We start from the raw sequence: 24,368 nt of genomic DNA on the forward strand, positions 1-24,368 counted from the left end.
CCACCGAGCCACGGAGGAGTGTGAACAGAGATTGCCAAGATTCGACGGTGTCTTCGAGATGTAGAATGAGGTTCAAACCTTGTTAGAGCGAGTTCGATACACTTCACATGTGCCCGTTCTTTTGTTCCGAGCAGTTTACATCGACCGTCTTTTACATTTTTGAGCGGTACGGTGTAACATACACCTGAATGCGGTGTCGAGAGCAATTGTGTTTAAGTAAGCCTGAAAGAGGAAGATTTAGATGGAAATCGATGTCGTCCACGGACATAGAAGAAAAAAAAAATAGGAGGACGGGGAAGAAAGGGAAAAAGAGAAAGAAGAGGAAGTAGGAGTACACGGAGGTGATAGTCCCAGAGATGCGGCTTTCAGTTGTAAGGAAAAGAACAGAGCACGATAACTTCAGGGAAGCATGCAAGAGCTTTGATGGGAGCTTCCGAAGTGGCACTTGGGACATGTACTTATCTTCTTTATGTTGCCGCATCATGCTACACTTCGTATGCGCCTGTGAGGCATGTCGAAGAGACCTTTCCTTTATTTTATTTTTTATTTCAGCCGGAGTCAGCAGGAGCGTAGAATGAGGGGCTGACCTCTGCTCCGCAAACTGGCCGGCCCAACAGCAGGAACACCGCCAACTGGCGCTGGTCCGGTGCGCAGAGCACCTCCCGTGCTGGACTCGTAACGGGGCTTGATCTTCTGCACGAAACTCTCCTCACGTTTGAGGCCGCCTCCAGGGCGGCCCACCTCATCCTCGTCGGTGGTGAGAATCATGCTGCGTGGCCGCGAGTGTGGAGACGGCACGTTGTAGCCTAGAGGGCCCGGGCCGTAGTCGAACTCTCGGCTGTAGTAGGCCGATGTGGGCCGCTTCTTGCCGCTCAGCGAGCCCTGGTCGGCACGGAGGTAGCGGGACGCATCCAAAGGCTGCGATGGTGACGAGAACCTGCAGCCGTCGTCGACGCCGGTCAACAGTCACGCTCGCTGCTTTCTTTCTTTCTTTGTTTCTTTTTTTTTTTTTTTTTTTTTTTTGCCGCATTGCGACGTTATAGGTCTTTTCGAAAATAGTCCGAAGAGCGCCGCCACTGAGCTGCGGGAGACAGCCGGCAACAGTTGCTCACAGAGCGGGCAATGGTTCGGGTACGAAGCGAACACATGTCGTCCCCACAGCTTAAAATCGAGCTGTGCCAAGGGTCGCCAGAAGGTTTGGACCAGTGGCAGTGGCTATATGTGGATTTTGGTTATAGAACTGAGGGTCACAAGACCGTACTTCAGCCGCGACGGCAGTAATTAGATTTATTTGTGTCACCAACGCGCACACAGTCAGGAAAAAAGAGAAGAAAATAGGATAGAGCGCTTGATTAGATGAAGGAAAAACGATAATTAGATCAAGGGAAAACGCAAATACTCCCCAGCCTCATGGGCTGTCAATACACGGTAATGAGATCCTTGTAGTCAATACTATTTTGAGCCCCTCGCTACGGCGCTCCGTTAAGCCCTCTATAAGGCGCAGATTTGGGCCATTTAACGAATTGTGCCATGTTTCAAATTTCCGAATATCGGATCGAATATTCTGCAATTCGATTCGTGACAACAATTGAATAATTTATACTTAAATATGTCCGAGAAACATCGAATGCGATCTCAAGTGCTAGAATAGTTTTCGAGAAACAAACACTAATCGGGTGCGCCATCATTTTTTTTTTTCAGCTGCTGTTTCAGAACACATTCCGACGCACAGCATGCTGCCGGGGTCGGTCTGCGCGTTCAGCGCCATGACGCGCTCCATTCGTGTGGCGGCGCTCACGGCGAACTCCAATACTTGACGATGTGGCAGCGTTCAGCCAAGCTTTGCAAACACTGCCTTCATGCCCTATGTCAGAGGCTCATAACTGTCGGGTGCCTCATCTGTCATCGCCAGTTACCAAAAGGAAATTTTTCGACTTGCGTGAAATGACGCTCACATAGGTGAAATACTGACGCCGATTTTTTTTTTTGTCTCACAGTAGAACTCACCATTTTCGACGGGTACTGCTTCAATTTTGTGGTTTATATACATAGCTGCCGGGAGTGAAAGTGGAAAGATAGAAAGGGGTGACGTAGTGGAGGTCTCCGGAGTAATTTCGGCCACCTGGGGATTGACGTGCACTGACATCGCACAACACACGGACGCCACTTCGTTTCGCCTCCATCGAAACGCAGTCGCCGGCAGTCGGGGTCGAATCCGGTTACTCCGGCATAGTAGTCGGGCGTCCTCCCACAGTACCACCGTGGCGGGGCATTAATATTAGTTTTGATCGAGTATCCACACTAGTAGCAAATACCATAAAAAACTAACTAGTTGCATTTGATTCAGATTCGAAAAAATAATATTATACACGCCCAATTAAACCTCACACATGTACAATGTCATACCGTTTTAGTCCGAAAACGTGGGCAGGTGGTTGCTTCTCAAAGCTCTATTGCATTCGTCAGTGTCGCGCATTTAAAAGAAGCGTCCTTGCGAAACGCCATCTCCGTGTATCTTTCTGGCTGCGCCAGTTTGCTTCTATGCGCGGCGGGCAATTGCGCTTTGAGGAGAGCAATCACCTGTTCGCATGTTCTCACTAAGAGTTGATGACCCTGTACAGCACGCGCACATCTCAACAATATGGCAAGTCATGTCTGCCAGATTCTTGCTTTGTTGAATTATCGACTTAGCACTGCTCGTATTTCACAGCGTGCTAAAAAGATTCTAGAGGGCTCTTTGGACCACTAAAGTGCGAAGAAGCAAAACCTCCATAGCGCGGTGGTTAATCGTTGAGTCTTAGCGCGATGTTTGCTGAACTAGTATGCTGAAACTTGCCCTTTCTGGATCAAACGAAGGCGAAACGCAAAAGCGTCCGTGTGTTGTGCGATGTCAGTGCACGTTAAAGATCCCCTCCCCTACGGTGTGTCTCAAAGCCTGAATCACTTTTCGATGTGAAACCCAGCAAACCAAACCAAACCAAACCCAGGTGGTCGAAATCGCTCCGCAGCCCTACACTATGGCACCTCTTTCTCTCTTTCTTCCCTCATCTCCCACCTTCCTCTCTTCCATTACGGCGCGGTTCAGGTGTCTGCGAAGTGGTGTAACATATAGTACACCCTTTCTTTCCGGTAAACCAATTTGAAACGCCGCTGATAACTGCTTCACTGCGGCTCTTTCTTAAAGCTGTGGTGCGGCGTTCGCGAAAGCGCCAAATAAAAGGCGCAGCACGAACGCTTGGATCGGACGCCCGGCGGGGTCAGCTTCGTATATGGTTGGTTGGTTGGTTGGGAAGGGAAAGGCGCAGTATCTGTCACACTTGCTCTGTGGACACCTGAACCGCGCCGTAAGGGAAGGGATGAAGGTGGGGGTGAAAGTGGATAGAGAGAAAGGGGAGCCGTAGTGGAGGGCTACGGAGTAATTTCGACCACCTGGGAATCTTTAACGTGCACTAGCATCGCACAGCACACGACGCCACTTCGTTTCGCCTCCATCGAAACGCAGCCGCCGAGGCCGGGATTCGATCCCGGGAACTCCGGCACAGTAGTCGGGCGTCTTACCACTGCACCACCCCGGCGGGGCTGAATCGGAATCTCGCGGTATTCCGGAGAGCCTGATTAAGAAGTGTGACACTTCCTGCAGACGCGCGCATGGACGGACACTCGAGCCTATATATAAAGGCTTCCAATTTAATAAGTTTGACTGAGTCCCCACTTACGTCTCGTTAGTATTGTATCTGCATCCTGTCCTGACATAGTGTTTGCGGCATGTACAGCGCGCTAAGGATAGCTAGTGCAGTGTCTCGCGCGCATGGGCTTAATTTTCAGTGCGAAAAAAAAAAAAAGACCCTCTGAAATTAGATTACTTTTTTTTTTGTTCCATTGTTTTTTCATCTTGCTCAGCACTTTGCCAGCAGTCACGCGTGGGAAAAAATACTCTATTTCGTGCTTAAGCTGGCTTCATTTTATCGTACTTTTGTACGCCTACAACCGAATACTTCAGCTCAGGAAATTTCAAGGTCTCTCACGTAAACAAAACAGTTCCTGATATTTAATGCTACTGGCTCTGCCAACTTTGTTCTCGGATCGCGAGTAAAAATAGAGTGGTAGGACATGCAAGTCGACTCGACGTTGAAACTAAAATTTCATTGATGTCACGCTGCCGTATTTTCCTGCCTAGAAGTAGCATAGGTGTGATGGATTTCTCAGAATGTTTCGTGGATAAGCCGCAAATTTGCATTAGTCGCATCTGGCACGTGCGATCAAACCGAATTTACAAATTCTAATTTGAATTTGGAGTCGATATAAATAGCATTTCGCATTATTATCATCCTGTCTCAGTGGAATGTTTTAAGCAGCGCTGGCTCCGTCGTGCATAGTCTTAGTTCTTCAGATCGCAATGTATTGTAAAAGCACAGAAGGAAATGCAGATAGAGTGTTTTCCACACACGTGCGTTTAGATTTCTCTGAATTGTTTTTTTTTTGTACCCTCTACGGCAAACGCCATGTCCGATACTGAATGGTGCAAGGTACACTCACTTGTATAAAATGAGTAGGCTTGAAACTCGCATTTTTTTTCTTCAATGCTATGCATAATTTACAGAAAAAATGGCTATTGAACAAGCCGCGAAAGAAATGAATGCATTGTAATAAAAAAAAAGAGAGAGGGAGAGATTGCAGCTGCATTTTTTATAGTTTCTTTTAACAGTGAAAAAAAGAAAAAAAAACAAATTGACTTGGATTTGGCTTTGAAGTTCCGCATCAGGTGGTCGTGGAGCTTTGCGGCCACGTTAACGTTAAAGATCGTGAATATGACCTCGCCCATGGCTGCTACATATAAGTGGAGGCGAATAGAGATACCGCCCGTGCATTACTATTTCGACGTACGTTGAATAAGCGTAGGTTAATATAATCTTGGGCTGCAGGCTACTTACTGAGCGCATCGCAGAACCCCCATTCTTCATCCGCACAAAAGCACCGAACTGTACGCCGAAAAATGCGATACTTGCAAACACGTGCTCGTGGCGGTAGGGACGTAACGTGATATGAGGCCAATCAAATGAAATCGTAGTAAAGGCTGCTGCCGCGACCCGTAAATTGCTTCGCAGAATGGTGTTTCGTAAGCGGCCATCGTTTCCTAGCTACTGTGTTACGCACGGTGCCCTGGCTGTTTCCGTGCTCCAAACATGAACTTTGAGCCTAAAATATTGAATGACGAATGTTGTTGTCTGTAATCAGTACCCTAGTAATCGAGAACGCTTGGCGGTACCAGAATTGGCCGCGAGAGCAGGATTGGCGGTAACGTATACGAGTAGTGTGACTATAATTGGTGTGAGCATAGAATGGCGTCCCTATACATGTGACGCGCTAGTACGAGTCCGTGCGTGCGGGTGCGTTTGTGCATGTTATGATAGGTCTGATGGTGCCGCAATACATCCTTTGTTTTGAAATGTGTATCACCCAAATTGATTGTATACCTGATGCTCGATGGATGTACTGACTTTAGAAGATTTACAACCGAGAAACTTCTAAAAACGTGCGTCGCTTTGCTCGCTTGATGCCCAGAACAAATAGAAATAATGTAAACTGCAGCAGCTTTTTGTGGAAAGAAAAAGTGAGACTGCTTCGTGAATATAAATACTCAACACAATTTCAGAGTGGTAGAAGTCTTTGGCGGGCTAGCGGCTCGTGACTCAGAAAGAAAGAAAGAGCAATGTCTTCTTTCAAAGGACAAAGACAGTGCAGAGAATAGGAACGGAAAGGCAGGAGTGTCTGAAGGAGTAGGTGCTCATAAGGAGACATGAATGATTTTGAGCGTCTGTTCTTTGTTTACTACGTTACGATTGTTAAAAGGTGGCGTAGCTCAAGCAAGCTTGTAGGTTTCGTGAAGGCACAGAAGGCACTCAAATGTCATTCAGTTCTGAAACATTGTTTACATATTTTTGTTTCTTCGTGGGTGGTGGGGGAGAGGACACACCGTGCCTCTCGTACAGACGTTGGTATTCAGCTGCAATAACGAAGGTTAATGCATATGCGCGAGACAAAACGCTTACTGCAGCTGCAAGAAAAGTGAACCTATAATTGTCGATTAGTTCTCAAGGCACCCCGAAACAAGAGCCAGTTTCTTAACGGCAGGAATTTCTCGGCCGGTCTTTGTGCTTATCTTAACGAAGAAGCGGCGTGCCCAGTGCGTTGAACAGATGAACGTAAGCCCTCTGTTCCGCCTGGGCAAGATCTGTCGTTGAGCCATTACGATTATCAAGGCTTTGATTAGCGCCTGGCCTGCTTCTATTCCGGGCCACAAATCTGCACCGGTCATTGCTCTGCCTCTTTGAGGCGCAGCCATCCGAAGGGCGCCGCCGGCAGAGACATCCTAATCCTTCCGGAGAAAATGGCCGTGAGTGCGCGCTCAGGCTTTTTTCTTTTCTTTATTTTTACTCCAGACGGGAAGACTGAAAAGAGATCAGTGCGAGATATTTTTCTCTCACCCCGACATAATTTCATTGCTGTCGTCCGGGCCCCATTTTATGACGATCGATCGCCTTTATCTCGAACTAATCTTACGGGACGGACAATGACCATTTTAAAGCGAGAAGCAAGAAAATATAAAAAAAAGAAAGTAAGTACTATTGAGATTGCACTAACCGTTCACGGCCATAGTCCTCAACTGGGTGTGCTCTGTCCGGCTCGTAATCCTCGTACGAAGTCCTGGCGCTCTGCTGTGGACGCACATCTCTGGCCGTATCGGCTCTTCGATCGTAATCGTCCTCGAGATCCCGTCTGGGCCGACGAGTTTCATTCGCTTGCTGCTGCAGCTGTTGCTGCTGTCCTCCACGTGCGTCGTAATTGTCCCGCCGACTACGCTCTGGAGGTGCCGGTCTGTCTGCCCTGTACCGAACCTCGTCGTAGTCGTACTCCGGGCGCTTCGACCTGTCCGTCCTCCTGGAGTCGTAGTCGTCTTTCGGACGGTCCAGTTGCTGCGCGCCTGAGACGCCACCGCCTCGCCTGGGTTCGACGGCGTTAGCGTGGCGCCTACCTTGCAGCTCACCGTACGCCCCTTTTCGAGGCTCTTCATCTTCCACTTCTTTGGCATAGTACTCGTGCTGTCGCTTGTCGCCTGCGTACTGTCCACGATGGGCTTCTGGCCTACCCTTGTAGAGGTCCTCCGAGGACGCATGCAGTTTGTACTCTTTCCTGATATCCACTCTGTGCTCTTGATACCGAGACTCCCTGTTTTTGTAGTCTTCTCCGTCATCAAGGGCAGGCGTCTTGGGTCGACTGGGAACGCTTTCGGACGGGTACTCCCTGCGGACGTACTCTTTCATCGGATACTCCTGGGGCGGCCTATCGCCGCGAGGAACGCGATCACCACGACGGTCGTACGCATCCAAGAACTCTCTGTCTGTGTCAGGGACTCGCGACTCTCTCCAGCCGCTCCTTCGTTGGTCATCCCTTGTCTGCGGTGGTTGTAGCCTCTGAAGCTCGCGACCGTCGGCTCTCAAACCGGCAGTTCGTGCACGTGTTTCGTCGTCCCTGGGATATCCGGCCTCCCTCGCGGCCGGCATCTCGTTCCTCGTGTCTTGTCTCGGGGGTCTGTTCGAAGAGAAAAATACGCAACAGCCGGTCAAGCAAACGATAGACAGAATAAGTACGCCAGCGCATTCGATAGCCGAGTGATTGAGGTTGAATAAAAAAAAAATATTTGCTCTCACATGCTAGCGAACGCCTACCCACCGTGCAGACTAAAGCGGAACTGCGAGGTTGAGTGCCAGTCTTGTAATGTTGGCTTCTTTACATGCAGACCGTTAATGCAACAAAGCACGCTTTTCAGGCACATTGTAATCCTGTTTTTTCAAACTACCCTAGAGTGGCACCGATGAGAACTGTACTCAACTAGTGTTCTTTATAAATTTTTTTTTCTGTGGCTTTCTCTTTATGTAAATATTTGCGAGGGAAGACAAAGCTGCTGGATTTAAATGGGCAAAAATTTTGTTTGAAAGTCTACTAGCCAGAAGTTCCGAGAGCCCTGCAGAACCTGCAGTGGAAAAATGCGAGTCTGAGCGGGGTTGCTGCAAACTGTAAATCGCGCACCCTTTGTGGAACGCAATCGGCGCTCCGTTGAACGCATAAAACTTCACTGGAATTGTACGATTGGTTTACAGGAAAGTAATGAAGCAGTATCTGTCACTCGCGGAATCTCGGTGATAACTCTCGCGGAGAAATCTCGCCAACGCGAGATTTTCACCATGAACCTAGAAAGGCTTTCACCTCAAAAATATGCTGCATAGTTGGGTGTTCCTTCATGACTGAAGTTTGGCAGCTTCAACACATGGCGAAAGACTTTGAACGACATTTAATCTCCACCCCGCCGGGGTGGTGCAGTGGTAAGACGCCCGACCACTGTGCCTGAGTACTCGGGTTCGAACCCGACCTCGGCGGCTGCGTTTCCATGGAGGCGAAACGAAGAGCCGTCCGTGTGCTGTGCGATGTCAGCGCACGTAAAGATCCCCAGGTGGTCGAAATTACTCCGTAGCCCTTCACTACGGCTCCTCTTTCGCTCTTTCCACTTGAATTCCCACCTTTCTACCTTCCCTTACGGTGCGGTTCAGGTGTCCACAGAAGCAAGTGTGACAGATACTGCGCCTTTCCGTTCATGTGAATCAATTATTAGTATTATTATTATTTAATCTCCGTCTTTAAGGGTTTGACACGACAAAGATAAATGTTTAAAATAATCATTGGATCACAGAAAAGGAAACAACCTACTATTTGTCACACTTTTTGTGGACACTTGAACCGCGCCGCAAGGGGAGGGAGGAAGGTGTAAGTGAAAGCGGTAACAAAGAAAGAAAGATGTGCTGCAGTAGAGGGCTACAGGTCTCCTCAAGTACACGTACTAAAATTAATGATTCCGTTCGCTAACTCTCCTTGCGGATCCATGCTCACTTACACGAACTTTGTTGCTCGCCTAATTACTAATTCATTAATTTGTTTCTAACATCTCATACCCACTCTTTAGCATACTCTCTTATGTGATAAGCCACTCCACACGGGTATCAAGTCCAGTTAAGAAGCCGTATGAACATGCCTGAGTGGCTTAAGGCTATTTTGTCTGACTCAGAAGGCAAGTGCCTCGAAAGTTTGATCCTGATTTCATCTACCAACCTGAAAGGAGACACACGGGTTGGTAGCTCCTGCCCAATAGATCGTGTAAAATGGTTTCGCGATGTCACACAGCCCTGCGGCTAATCAGTGCCCGGCCACGACGTCTGCCAATTACCACCCGCCAGAGCTATACCGGCGAGTTTTCACTCCGACAACGCCGACAGCACCGTCGACGAATTCTGGTGAACGGGACAATTAATGCCATCGATTTTGTAGCAAGGCAATGACGGATGGCTGATTCTAGCTGTGCTGCATTTTTGACGCCATTACGTCGATTGTTGCTCATTTCTTTATACCCACGGAAAGGCCTTACTTCAGAGAGGTGGAAAAAAGTTACAGGAGCCGCAAAGCTTTCGAATTTCATTGCGAAAGCAATACTACTCGCACTTTCAAGCCTTCGTGTGACCCGGCCGCAGTTACGTCTTACCCACGTGACGCTGTGACGTCACATTCTACGTGACACACGGGCTGGCAGGAGCTGCCAACTTGGGTCTCTCGTTTAACATGGGACGGTTATGTCAGAATCAGCCTGCTAGGACCCTGGCATTCACTTTACCCCTATATGCCACTAAGGCACGTTCATATGGGTTGGTTAAAGCAGGGCTTTATATGTGGGCTGAGGAAGAAGAAAAAGACGCTCGGTCACCCGCAGCTAATGCTTTCGCTCAATATTTGGTTCAGCTGCGTTGAACCCTTGTAATTTTTTATGGAGGAATGCTTTCCGATAGCAGAATAGTAAATTCAGAGAAGAGAAAGCAGCTAACAACAGCTAACTGACGACGTTTCAAGACAGCCGCTAAAGAATAGAGAGAGAGAGAAAGAGAGAGAGAGAGACGGAAGAATAAGAGGGTTCCAAATGGGGCTTATAACAGCCTGTTAGCGCTAGAAGCTGCCTTCACGCGTCGAGGCAGATTAAAGCCTTTAGACATGCGGCCGAAGCGTGCCGTCAGGTCCGATCGGATAAGGAGTCTCTATATGGTAAACAACATTCCCCTTACCTACCAAGGGAACAAAAGTAAGGACAGGCACAAATGCACTCTAAAGATGCATGCACGAAAAAAAATGACAGAAAACTGTGACATGAACAAAGTTTAAGACGCACAACACAAACACCCAATGGTTCCTTTAGTTCTAGGGTAAGAGCAGACTCTCACATTGTTAAAGCTTGTTAAAGGTAAAGCTTAATGCTTTCGAGTGGCCGCGAAATAAAGCAATTTTATTTAGCATCGCAATTAATTTATAGAGACCTCTCTTTATACATTTCTATACAACACAGAAATTATACAATAATAAAAAAACTCATGTGAGGCTCACGTCATGGCTACTGTTTCTTTCAACCTGCTTCGCCCAAATGCTGAATTAGAGCAAAGCAAGTGTTTTTGTCATTCCCAGTTTAACCGCAAGCACTCGTTCAAATAACGGCCGTACGTCACGTTTAAAGTCACAAATTCTACAAAGCAAAGAAAAGACTGTTGCACGTGACCATCCTCATTATCCCGTAACAATGTATGTATGTATGTATGTATGTATGTATGTATGTATGTATGTATGTATGTATGTATGTATGTATGTATGTATGTATGTATGTATGTATGTATGTATGTATGTATGTATGTATGTATGTATGTATGTATGTATGTATGTATGTATGTATGTATGTATGTATGTATGTATGTATGTATGTATGTATGTATGTATGTATGTATGTATGTATGTATGTATGTATGTATGTATGTATGTATGTATGTATGTATGTATGTATGTATGTATGTATGTATGTATGTATGTATGTATGTATGTATGTATGAATGTATGTACGTATGTACGTATGTATGAGTGTATGAATGTATGTACGTATGTACGTATGTATGTATGTATGTATGTATGTATGTATGTATGTATGTATGTATGTATGTATGTATGTATGTATGTATGTACGTACGCATGTATGTATGTATGTATATATATGTATATATATATATATATATATATATATATATATATATATATATATATATATATATATATATATATATATATATATATATAAGCAGATAAATAAAGGGAAATTGAGGGTGCTCGTTATAAAAGAAGCCAACAGTGAACACTCTCAAGGTTCGTATACAGACAACATATATACCCAAGAAAGTAGCAGGGGGGACAGCGGCCGATGTAGCTCAGTTGGAAGAGCACCGGACGCGATATTCGGAGGTCCTGGGTTCGGTTCCCACCATCGGCACGTTGTTTTTTCTTCTACTTTGTGTTTAATTATCTTTCCCCTAAAAAGATTACATTAATAGTTTCTGTGATTATCCAAGTAAACATAAAAAAAGACATAAAGTACAATCCCCAATGCTTTCCTTGGCCTCGCCGACTGTTGGCTTCTTTCCTTCATGTATTATAACGAGCACCCTCAATTTCCCTTCATTTATCTGCTTGTAGCTTACGGGGGTCTCGGTTCTGGCAGTCTTGAGGCCATAGGTAGCGTAAGAGGGTTCTAGCACAGCTTTCGCCCTCGCTCTTGATCACGTTTTACGTGACGCTGGCGGTAACACAGGACGTTCAACGTCCGCCGCTATGGTTGACGGTGGCGCTGGTGAACACTCTCAAGGTTCGTATACAGCAACATAAATACCCAAGAAAGTAGCAGGGGGGACAGCGGCCGATGTAGCTCAGTTGCAAGAGCACCGAACGCGATATTCGGAGGCTGTGGGTTCGGTTCCCACCATCGGCACGTTGTTTTTTCTTTTACTTTGTGTTTAATTATCTTTCCCCTAAAAAGATTACATTAATAATTTCTGTGATTATCCAAGTAAACATAAAAAAGACATAAAGTACAATATATATATATATATATATATATATATATATATATATATATATATATATATATATATATGTGTGTGTGTGTGTGTGTGTGTGTGTGTGTGTGTGTGTGTGTGTGTGTGTGTGTGTGTGTGTGTGTGTGTGTGTGTGTGTGTGTGTGTGTGTGTGTGTGTGTGTGTGTGTGTGTGTGTGTGTGTGTGTGTGTGTGTGTGTGTGTGTACACATTCTTTATCGTTTTTCTTTCTATGACAGAGCAAGCAAAGGCCCCAAGCAAAGGCCCCAAGCAAAACCTATGCTATAGTTACGGGTAGAGAAAAACGTCTCTCTGTCTCAAAGTTACGTTACTGCTGTGCGAGAAAAAGTACGCGTGAGGATGTTCCTACGAAGGCATCGTGTTGTGTGCTGGCACATAGATCGGAGAATTCTCATCTGGAGTTATTTGGCAGCCACCTGTCTTTATATTCCGCAGCGAAAAAAGTATAAAAAAAGACACTGCAAGAAGCGATACCAGAAAAGCTTAAATGGCCTACAAACACCTCAAGGGGCGTCTACTCTGTGCAAACAGCACGAATGTATCTTTTCCCACGAGGTTTTGCACACGGACGCAGCGCTATTACTCGGGTATCCCGCGGCGTCTCGCGAAGCCGCAGTGACGCAGACTGCTGCGGATTGTTGCGCGTACGAGGCTCGCAGCTTCTTGCTCAGTTTTGCCCGCTCTCGTCCGGGGGAGCAGATCGAGCTGGGCCAGTGCGATTGTCCTCGGCGTCACCGACAGCGCAAGGAACGGGCGGAGTCCACCCCATGGGACGCATTCCTCGGCTTGTGGGCGTCGTCGCTTATCGCTCGCGGCCACAGGTCGACGGCGACGCGCGATAACCTGGGCGCCTGGAGCCACGTCTAACCTGTCGAGCTGCAGAACAGCAGGATAAACACAGAAACAATGTCTAAAGGCTGGCGGAAAATCCTTTTTTGGCGCCACTGGCCTCGTTAATTAAGTGCCGCTGTTACTATTCCAACCTAACTTGACTCGAGTTAGCTTTCGCCGCTTAACGCGGTTAGTGAAACCGCCTTCGGCAAGTGTAATGCCTCAATAAAACCGATCAGTACATCCTTGGATCGTCGAATTTAGAAGTGGAGCTTTCAAGGACAAGACAGTGGGATGTAGTTTTAGAATGAATTTTCAGAGGGGCCTGTGTTTATATTTTTGGCGATTTGATGAGCTAGGCAGGCATACGGGACATGGGCATTTCCTTTTAACATTATCCATGCATCGCCTAATTGAAACTGGATGCTGTGGTTTTCATAGGCTGGTAGTAGACGCTAGTGCGCTTTCTCATGGCTTCCCTTTCGGACGTAATTACTTTAGTTAAAATGGAATATAATGATACGCACACATATAGCATGAACTGGTCGGCTAGATGGTCGACCCGCGGCGTTTTGCTGCATCACTCAAAGCCGTACACATATGTCGGCGCCTGTATAACACATGTGACGTTATCTATTGAGGACACAGAAAAAAAAAGAAGTTAAGCGTTTGTATTTAGGTCGAATTCTGTTCAGTTTTGTTGGATTAAATACCCTAAGTTCGGAACTCGTCTTTCTTTTTTTTGGCTCAGTGCACCAGCAGCATCATCGCTGTGCACTTTGGGCGTAAACAGTGTGACATAAAGGGACACGAGTAACGTCTCCGCTGTTGACAGAAGGCAGATAACTTCACCACCAGCAAGAATGGGTGAATGGAATTTATCCCTTCGTTGTTCTTGTTATCAGAAGTGGCTTGAAACTCCCACAGGCATGGCCATAAATGTCCACAGGCGCGACCTCGAGTCAGCGAATCGAAGAAACCGGCATTTTTATGGGACCGAGCTATTCGTACGGTATTATCTTAGAGGCTTACCAACATGTCAGTCCTCACAATGGTATCCAAACTGGATCCTTATCACCCGACGTGGCGGCTGAGTGAGCTCGAGGATCCGGGAGGATCTGTATAGATGCTTTTCTATTGAGGCGAAACGCGAAAGACGGCCGTGTGTTGCGCGATGTCAGCGCACGTTAAATATTACCCAGGTGATTGAATTTTCGCAGTCATCCCCTACTGAGCCTATTACAGCCTCGGTATCGCATTGGGACGCTGCACCCTGCATACCGTATCACACTAGGGTGCTATTGCGGGCTGGTTGGTTTAACATTGCTTAAAAGGGAACATCACAGAGGACAGAGAGGGTCGAACAACACAGCGCCTGCCTGTATTGTTCGTTCCTCTCTCTTTCCATTCTTTGCGCTGTTCCCCCTTTAACCAATGTTAAACCAACTAGCCCGCAACAGCACCGCCTGTTTACTGTGGTTTTCTCTTTGTTCTGTGTTTTCGCTGTTCCCTTTTAAACCATATCATACCACATTTACCGAGCGCCTGCTTTACATCTTATCAGCGTTCAGTGTCAGCAGCACTTAAACTTTCATCTTTGTAAAAATTTTTCATGTCAGAAGTTATACCTAGACGCAATCAAAATTCCATCCACTCTTTGAATTTTCACTTGACCGAGGTGTATGTTAAGATAGCGTTTACTTGTGGTGATACAAAAGAAGTCAACAGCTAGCATAGAGGAAGTTTTTTTTTTTTTTAATTTGAGGTGTTAATGAATAGGAAAGTAGCTACGAGCTTATTTTTCGATTGAAAGATGATTGATTATGCAGTAGTATGAAAACGTTCTTATGTCACCAAATGGATCCGAACCCACGATTTTTGAATATATCATCCGTTGCACTATCTACGGAGCTATGGTGCTGGCTATTTAGTCTACTACTTTCGTGAATATGTTGGGGGTTAGCAAAATTTGATCGCGTTGACTAGCGCCATAGTAATCCATGGTGGCGACAGTATACGTCCTTGTTACTGCGAGTGCCACGAGGAAAGTGATCTAAAGGGGATAAAAGGAGGACGGGGTAGGGGATGTAAAGCTGTGCGAGAAGCCTTTTATGCGACATATGACCTAAAGGCTCTTAGAATCGATATCATAGTTAATCTGTTCAGCAGACAGTTAGAGAGGAAATGAAGGTTCGCTACGCCAGAGCTTAGCGTTACTAAAAGGAGATCAGTGAATCAAACCAGCCACGAACAATATGGGAATTCTGTCGCAAGCACGGGGCTTAACAAAGGAGGGCAGTGTAACTTCGTAACTTTAAGTACGGAGTAGTATTCAAGTCCGCACATATGGTTAAGGCAATCTGAACGAATATTTAGCGATGCGCAGATTGTCGCCCTAGCCTTTGCTCTAGAGTTATGAAATACAGACTATTGCTCAAGCGATGTTGTTCATTTGCGCTGTTCGAGCGAGAATCTGTACAAATTGCGCAGATTTTCTACCGCCCTGCTTTGCGAGAAAAGCGCACACGGATGCGAGTGGGCTCGAAAGTAGACGTGGCGTTTTCAGGATAGCGCCAAGGGTTCCTCGCTGGTCAACCCCGCACCAATTTCAATTTACTTAATTGGGGCGAAGGTGAAACGCAAATGGCGCCTGTGTGCTGCGCGATATTTCTGCGCACTGCAGAACTCCATGCTTTCGTATTTAATGCGAAGCTCTCCACTACAGCAGCATGTTCAGAAAGGATTTGTCCCTGTGAGGATAAAAACCTCACCAGGATCAATAAATTATTTTTAATTAGTTTGCCGCTTTCGAAAACGTGAACTTCTGATTAAGACGTTACACAGAAGGTGCCGTCATTCTTTTCCAGAGATGCGAAAATGCTTTTGTTGTTTTTTCACTTTACTGCACTAGCGGTTAGAAGCTATGGAGGTAAGCCGGCTTCTGTTCTGGGGTTACATAAATATTTTTCGTTCTTGTCGTGTTTCTTAAACTGAAAGTGCATTCTTCAGGGTTGTTTCTTATTTCACTTTGCTGTCGTAGGCTAGCTGGTTTTCAAAAGTAAGTTCTCGTGGTTCCTGAGTGAACATTTTAGTAATATTTGAAACTACGTCACGACTTAAGATCGGTAATGCAGTACTGGGCATCATTACCCCCGAAACGAATTAGAAATTGGCGCAAAATTCGAAAGGGCCTTTTTTGCCTACGTGACGTCATGCATTCAATGAAAGTGGTTAAAACATGTCCTGCAATGTGAATTAAAAATGAACCGTATCTCAGCTGCATCAACTCTCTAAATGACGGCGCTTCAGTCAAAGCAAAATTTATAGGCGATATTCGAGAGCACAGTCATTGGGTTGAGATCCAAACACGCCACCGACTATGCTAGTTGACGCATACTTGAACGAGTTAGGAACAAGGGGGGCGTATATGTTTGATGTGGCGTCCACGAGCCTTGCAACCGGTCTTACTATTTACCAATAAAAGAAAAATATAAAATAATACCGAAATGAAAATTATAAATTAAAACTAGCTCCAAATTAGTCAAAACATGAAAATAAAAAAATTAAACTCACGATGAGGCATTCATGCTTGCATCTTCAACGCATGCAAGCAGTCTGAAGAGCCCATGGAAATTGTTTCTTCGTTTATACTCGATATTGATTACTAGAATGGTTTTAATCGAGGTCATGGTTACAGCAATCTAGTCTATTCAGCAATCTGGTTCAGCAACCATTTTATAATTCGGGGCACTTAGCTCCGCCTTTAAGGTTGCAAAGTGCATGCACTCTTTGATTCTCTTCTAATAACCAGTCTGTTTATTTGTGCCTCTATTATCCTACGCATACACACGCATTCTTTCACAGACTTGTTTGCAATTAGACCACGTGCCGGATCACCCGACATATATTCAGTCTCGCATTAACCAATCAGTACTAACGGGCCTACTGACCCGGAATAGGGTACGATTCCTATCTCAAAGGGACTGTCCGAGTCGACAGCTCTTGCCAATTAGTCCATCTCATGTGGAAGCCCATGTCATGTAGTCCCGTGACGTCACATAACCCGCCTACCAATCAGGTCCCAGCCAGGTCACACTGCATCTACACTGCAGAAATCTGAAACCCTAAGCTTTGCTGGTACACATGGTTCAACACGTTTGCTCTCATTATCATTATCAACTAAATGCAGCGTCATTATGAATGCTAATGTCATCATTGTAATTGTCACTAATTGCAGCGTCATTGTCATCGTTGCTATCTTCCTCACGGTAGACAAGGAGAATTATGATGTGCGTATCACGATCCCGGGCGTGGCGCAGTTGGTTAAAGCGTTGTGCTGGGGATCCAAGGGATGGATGTTCAATTCACGGTGGTGACCGGATTTTATTTGTTTGATGACGTCATTTGATTGACAGCTACAGTGTGACCGAACGAACGAACGCCGACAGTATGAGCCATTAAAGGCTTTCGCCTTAGTACCGCATGTCACAACTGCCACAAACACAACAATGCAGCGCAGAGCCAAACCGAGACTGGAGAAATAGAGGAGTAGGGCTCTTAATCCTACGACGCTAAGGCAACGAACATAAAACGCTGTGAAATGCGGGTACGCGTGTGTATGAGCGCTGCAACCTATCTGCCACTCAGACAAAGCGGTAAAGGCTCCTCTCAGCTACAGGATGATCTGAATCTGAGCTAGTTGGTTCATGATAGTGTGTAACTACAGCCTAACAGGAAAAACGCACAAAAGAGAAGACAAGACGACACGAGGCTACAGGATACAGACAAAAGAGAAGACAAGACGTGTCGTCTTGTCTTCTCTTTTGTGCGTTTTTACTGTTAGGCTGTAGTTACACACTCCTCTCAGCTACTCAGGAAAGACAAGGCATGCTCAGACTCGAGGCTACCCGTTTGCAGCCGTCAACCGGATTGATGCAGATGTCACCATGAGCCCCGGAGCGTAGTTAGATGACCACAGTCATCGCTGTAAGCGCAGGAAATGCAGCGGGCAACGAACAAAAAGCCCTGCCGAGTATGTGCCCTGCGGCGGCATTCGGTGCTCTTTTGCCCAACGTCGTTTCACGTTTTCCAGCATACTTCTGCAGTACTCGCACGCATCGTGTGCCGTACCCATTTCCGCGCACACGCAGAAGCGCGAGGCGAAGATGCTGAGAAGGAAATTGTGCCATTCTGCGGGGCCGGGGAGAGTTGGTTAGAATGCTGAGCACGTCGCGGAGGGTCATAGGAAGAAAGAAAACATATGTCTCAGTCAAATTGGCCGGAAGTCGTGAGGATGCATTTCTTTTCGAAAACACGCATACAGAAAATTCAGCTAGCAATCATAAGCAAAAAAGGATAAGATTATCTCGACTCTCGAATTCCTCGAGTTTTCTTGGTTGTTCTGGAGTTCTTTCTTTGTTTTTCTCCTTGCATTTCCGAAACCCCACGTCATCGGTCGAGCTCTTCTTGGCCATAAGAGGTGCTTGGGCGCGACGTAAAAATGCCTTCCAGCTGTCGACGCCAGCGGCGAAAAAGGAGGGAACGATACACGAGAGGCAGTAAAGAGGAAAAAGAAAACACTAGTATGTGCTTTCGCCACCGGCCAGTAAACGACACGCATGCGCGGGAAAAACTGCAGCGAAAGACAGCATCAGCAGTAGCGTCGAGCCATATAATACCTCCCCAAGCACTAGTGAAAGGCTCTGGATTTGTTACGTCCGGTTCGCGACTACGCGCTCTGATTTACGAGGTGTGCTGAGTCCACTTGCGCATAGCTTGCATGCGCGCGCGCGCTGAAGAGGAACGGAAGAAATATAGAAAGAAAAAAGAGCGGTCGCGGGTATCTCTCCTCCAGATACGTAAGCTCTCTTGGAGTTTTCGTGCCATTCACAATCCCTCTCGAGATCGTGGTATTTCCGCGTGAAAGCTGCTGAGAGGATCGCATGCTGTTCGCGGGGCAGTGCTGCGATGATAGAGCAAAATACGTGCAACTGAGGAGGTACGAGTCTTAATGCGTTTGTCATGTGCGACACCATGGGTTAGTCAGAAGTATGATGCACGATTCAGAATAACAGCATAAAAAATTAAAATCAGTCTTGTACGACTCAAAAAATAAGTAGGCAAACAATTACAGTTACTCCATCTGAAATGTGCGTGGTCATAATAACCAATTACAGCCCAAAGAAATTCAACTGAACAATATCATAAAAGTAATGAATTACTGCTCAATTATTTTCCTTCCAACTTCAATAGCCAAAATATAGATTCACTTGGAAGACAGTGAGTGATCGAGTACGGCTTGCTGGGTATATTGCTGTACGTCTATTTTCAAGATTTATCCTTCGAAGTTATTGATAATTAACTCACGTTTCCTCGTGAGGACATTGGCAGCAACACTGAAATATTCTCTTAGTTTAATCCTCTGTATGGAACAGCACTATAATTAATAGTTGAGCAATGCTTCCATGATACTGTCCATATCCTCTATGGAACGCCGAGCTTCGTTTTTGCCAGCATACTGAGAGAAAGGATGAGAAAATCTATTTAAATGATTTCTTCCGAACATTACTTGCTGAATGTGTGTGCGGAGCTTAAGCATTCCAACGGGAAGTCCAACCCGTTGTGATGAGCTCCTGACTTCGCGTGTTACAATTCAATAGAAGTGGGCCAATATTTAAAATTTTGAATACAAATCGAAGGCGAATATGGGAAAAATGCTTTTGAATATCGAGTAGAATATCCAGCTAGTGAAAACAAAAAAGGATAATGAAAATATAGCAAACATTGTTCTTCATTATTTCAGAATGCACATCTCATTTGCAAAGGAAATTAAACTAAAATTGCACAGAAGTGTATATACCCTACTGCAAAATCCAATATGAACCTTATACAGGATTTCATATACAGGAAGAACCTGCATGAAACAAAGTGGACCTACCATATCGCCGCTGAGTACAGTAACTCTCGTTAATTTGGCGTTTAAGAGACCAGACAAAAAAAATGCCCGAATTAACTGAAAGCTCGATTGATCGAATGAACCTGGAAAAAGCTACCGAAAGCTGTTTCCATCACAGGAATATCATTTGATGAAATTTTGATGTGATGATTTGCAGTTGAGATAAAACCGAAGTGAGAAGAACGTTTTTTTTTTTTTTCCCAGTTTTGTCAACTGCTTTGCTTGGCGCACACTGCCGGGAAGGCCTCCCTACTGGACGGTAGCAGTGGGCCCTCTTCACATAACTTTAGCTAGGTTTAACTTTGCTTGGCCTAATGATATGAGAGATGAATGCTTAACATGGATACACTTGGTTAGACATGGAGAATCCTCAGCACTCAGCCTAGCAGGGTGTTCTTGGTGATACGTGCACTGTGTGGCCAAGCGAAGTTTCTTCCCTTCAGGTGTCTCTTCTCGTTTAGCAAGTCACTTTCGTAGATGTTCCGCATGGCAAGCTATGTCGCCCGGGTGGTCAGGCGCAGCCTGGCGTCTGTATTGAACCGTTCTTGCACTAGGCCCAGGCCCCTTCGTGGCGCCCCTAAGAACGGCAAAGCACCTCGAGTGCGAGAGCAGCTGCCGTGCTCAGTATACGACTTGTCACGTAGTCTGGTGATCATGTGGCCGGGGTGAGGCAGGTGAAGTACGCGCAGTTAGACACGACTAGTCACGTGGTTGCAATCACGTGACTGCAGTGAAGCTGCGTAGCGAGAGCGGAGGCGGCGGCACGACCACAGCCTCATCTAGCCCAGTTAGCCTCGCGGCAAGATGTCATGTACGCGCAGCCGCTCCTCCTGGTTTGAAGATCATTGCGTGGCTTTGCTTACCTTGGAAGGTTTAGCTGGGAGGGTAGAGCTTTCGCTCCAAAATGACCCCATCACGTTTTGAAAATGCTTCACCGCACAGTAGAGGTGGTTGGCCGCGTGACTGTGTGGTGAAGCGTTGCGGTGAAGTGCAGAGTGTGGTAAAACAACGGTGAATTCAAAATGTTTTTTTTTTGTGTATTTGGTAATTTTTGAGTATGCGAATAATTGTGAATTTCGCTTTTTTTTTATCGAATAGGAATAAAACAACAAATACATTCAATTTGTATTCAAACTTTATAATATTTGCACACCGCTACTAGTCACTGTTTGCCTTCAAGCTAGTGTCCAGCGATTACTCAGGCATTCAGTCCAAGGCCATTAAAGAGCCGGCATCGACAAAGGCCCCTACGGCCTGCGGTACACTAGCTATAACCTAAGACTCTCCTTCACCCTTAATCTCAATAATGCTTCATCAGCCTCAATCGAGGAATCGTAAAGGATGCCGGAAGTTCACCTTCCGCAAGGAGGTAGATAAACTCTAGGTACAAAATAAAACAAAATCATTTTGAGCAAAGCAAATAATACAGCATCCAACTGCTTAGTGGCAGACAAATATGCAAGCAAGTAGTGGCAGCATCTGACAGGACGGAGGGTTCCTACAGAACGGACGCGGGATATTTTTCGAGACGGGAACTGCCGTAGGATCGAGGCGGCGAGGAATCGTTCATGGCCCAAACATGATAGAGAGCGATTACTCTCTGCATCTGGTCTGTCGTTACTCTGTCACGAAGGAAGCATCTCCGGTAGCACCAGCATTAACCGCCAAGCCTAGATTTTGAAAACTGCACCGCTGGTTGATTGTTTTTTTTTTAAAATAACTCGTTAACAGTAGTCGATTACAGGTAAAAGTATTTGAAGCAGCCGGAACCTTGTAGTTTGTAAGAAAGTAATCGATTAACAACAAAATTATAAAAAATTGATTACAAGTAATCCATTATACGTGACCTGTTTAGTACAACTAAGAATTAAAATATGCTTTTTATTGTTCAGTGAAAGTCAAATTCGGACGAGGTCAGAGTTGGCAAAAATTGGTGTTTAACCTAATCTGAGTATGGCCAGCTCAGTGATTACCTCTTTCTTTAGGTGGACGAGCCGCAAAATTTGGCCCTGTGGACTCCAGAAATTTCTATTCGTCAGAATTTGAACCAATTTGGTGTTTAATATAATATATAGTAGCGCCTTACAAATTTAAGCACGACCTCACCAAAATTCGGTATGATTACGGATTCTATGCGTTTTGGAGCAATAGAACCTGATGGAAAGAGGGGTGCGAAACGGCCTCTGGAAAGCGATTTGCGAGTTCTACGCCACCGTCAACTCATGATTACGCGGCTACTCACGTAGGTGTCAGTAACCATTTTATCCTTATATCTACTCTCGATTACAAGAAAGGCGGTGAAATTTTTCTCGCCTTTCACCGCTGCTATCACGGTGAGGGTGTGGTGTCCACCAAGAAATGAACTTCAGCACTTTCCTGCTTCCCGTGCTACAACCACTATCATGAGCCACTGCGGTGTGTTTGGAAAGTCAGTGGATCGCGTGTCGCCTACAAATCGACAAAATGGGTGGTTGAATAGAAAGGAAATTCTTTGTAAATGGTACACCCAGTTTTTATTTTTCTCATGAAAGGAGAAGGGAAAGGCCGAGTAACTGTTTCGATTTTGGTGGGCACTTACACCACACCGTGAGGGAAGGGAAGGAGGGAGAAAGTAGCGCTGAACAAGAATAATAGAAGGTGCAGTAGTATATGCAGCCGAGTAAATTTCAACCACCTGGTGTTCGTTAACAGTTATTCACAGAACACGGATGTCTGCATTAGCTATGCCATAGTCAAAACGCAGCCCCTGTGTCCGGGATTAAAGCCGCGTCCTCTGCCTCACTCACAGCGATAACCCGAACCGCGTCAAGAGGGAATGGGGCGAAAAACAAGAGAGAAAGATAATGCAATGCAGGTAAACGTCACGCGTGGTATAAGGTTGAATTAGTCGCTGTGCCCACTAGCCTCACCCGGGGCTTAGGGACCGTCTGTGACGACACACAGTGCACGTTTGCACGCTGCATGCAGGCATCCCTGCGGTATGGCAAGTCTGCGAGAAAGCCGCACTCATTCCTGAGCATTCCCGTGCAGGAAGCTTTTCATACCCTGTATAAAATGAACGTAAAATTCATAAAACGTCCGTAGAGTGCTGAAGCAAGACTTGGAGCTGGACGCCCCCATTACTTGTCTTTGTTTTAATAGCGCCAACTAACAGCTCTGTCTAGATCAAACTGACGACGTATTTGTTTGCTAGGGGGCTCCGTTCGTTCTTCGCTGCGCCGTTTAACTAAGCAAATTAGGACGTCATGGAGCGCTGTTTCGTTTCTTGCGTGGCCTCGGATCTCGGCGCTGTGTTCAGCGCAGTGCAGCGACGCATCCGCCCTGGCGTTTGCAGTCGACCTTGTTGGCCCAATTAGCGCTCGTACTGCCATGTGGGTGCAGATTTCCGCTCGGCGTCGGGTTTACAGACTCGGCCGAAACACAGACGTCCGCGTGGAAGCGCCCTTGCCCCGGGGGCTTGTGCATACGGTGGAAATGTAATAAGGCCAGCGCCTCTGCTCTGGAAAGCAGTTGGGCAAACGGGCCGCACAAAAGGGCGCGGAACTTGGCCGTCCATGAAAGTGTCGTAATAACGCCGTCATAGGGAGGAAACTTTGTGAGCACGGAGCTTTGCGAGTGAACCGAGAGAGTTCCGGAAACATTACGTCGTTCAGCAACCACGGGTCAAACCAAGAAAAAGTTTGGATTGACTACGCTGGGTTTAAAAATATTTGTCGAACGGGAGTCTGTATGGCATTGAACATTGCGCATATATATTTGTATGGCATTGCACAGTGCCATTGCGGCACTGACAGTAAGAGCGGCCTGCTTCGAGAAGTAGAGATGTCGAATAACTTGCATGCAAGTCTGCAGTATGGGAAGACGCGAATAGAAAGAAGAAGCGAGAAAAACTAAAAGTCCATCATTCCTAGTTCTATAATTTTTCAAACAGTGGTCTGAGAGCAGTCCCCGGCGTTTTAATAAGAGATTCATTAATTCATAATTAATTAAATAATTAATTACACAATTAATTAATTTATATTTCCTTTTATTACTACGCGAACTTCCGTCTTTTGTGGCTTCTTAACACTGGGTGAGACACTAGAGAAAGTCGATTGTCACATTTAGCAATTTTCTAAGGAAGTCTTTTTTTTTTTTTTAGCTTTCATAAAATGTATTACGTTTGGGCATAGACGATCTCAAGAATGTTGTTTGGGTAGTTCTTCTTGGTGACTCGGAGCGGAAAAAGTGGGATTCCGACAGGTTACGTTTGCATCTTTATTTTGTTCTAAAAACATGTTTCAGATTTGCAGTCTTTGGATGACACATTTCGTTACATTTTTTAAATATCAGGTTTGGGTATTTGCAACTTCAAAAGTGTTTCTTTTCTTCTTTCTTTTTTAATCGTTTTCAGTAGTCACGTTTAGTGGTAAGATGAAGTTTTTTTAAAGAGGATTTATCTGCATATTATTCTCAAAGCAGCATTCTCGGAGGTTTATGTGCCATCTTCACAGATACGATGCGGTGTAAACAAATAAAAAAAAAACTTTTTCGCAGACATCAATCAATGCCCTTCACAAC

At 45.7% G+C, this 24,368-nt stretch overlaps 1 protein-coding gene across 2 annotated transcripts in view; it reads right to left on the reverse strand.

The window, feature by feature from the left end:
* LOC146191209 (uncharacterized) overlaps nt 1–24,368 on the reverse strand; it is a 76,065-nt gene that overhangs the window by 5,257 nt on the left and 46,440 nt on the right. Inside the window, exons 8-9 of one of the 2 annotated variants that reach the window (XM_084601693.1) lie at nt 6,643–7,590; nt 588–937 (exon numbers count right to left, since the gene is read on the reverse strand). In XM_084601693.1, coding sequence (XP_084457819.1) covers nt 588–937; nt 6,643–7,590 — 1,298 coding nt within the window. The remainder of the gene's footprint in view (nt 1–587; nt 938–6,642; nt 7,591–24,368) is intronic. The other variant, XM_084601694.1, reaches the window with a different exon arrangement.

This window comes from Amblyomma maculatum, chromosome 4, assembly GCF_055883805.1.
Source record: "Amblyomma maculatum isolate TAMU_Amacu chromosome 4, ASM5588380v1, whole genome shotgun sequence".
NCBI lineage: Eukaryota > Metazoa > Arthropoda > Arachnida > Ixodida > Ixodidae > Amblyomma > Amblyomma maculatum.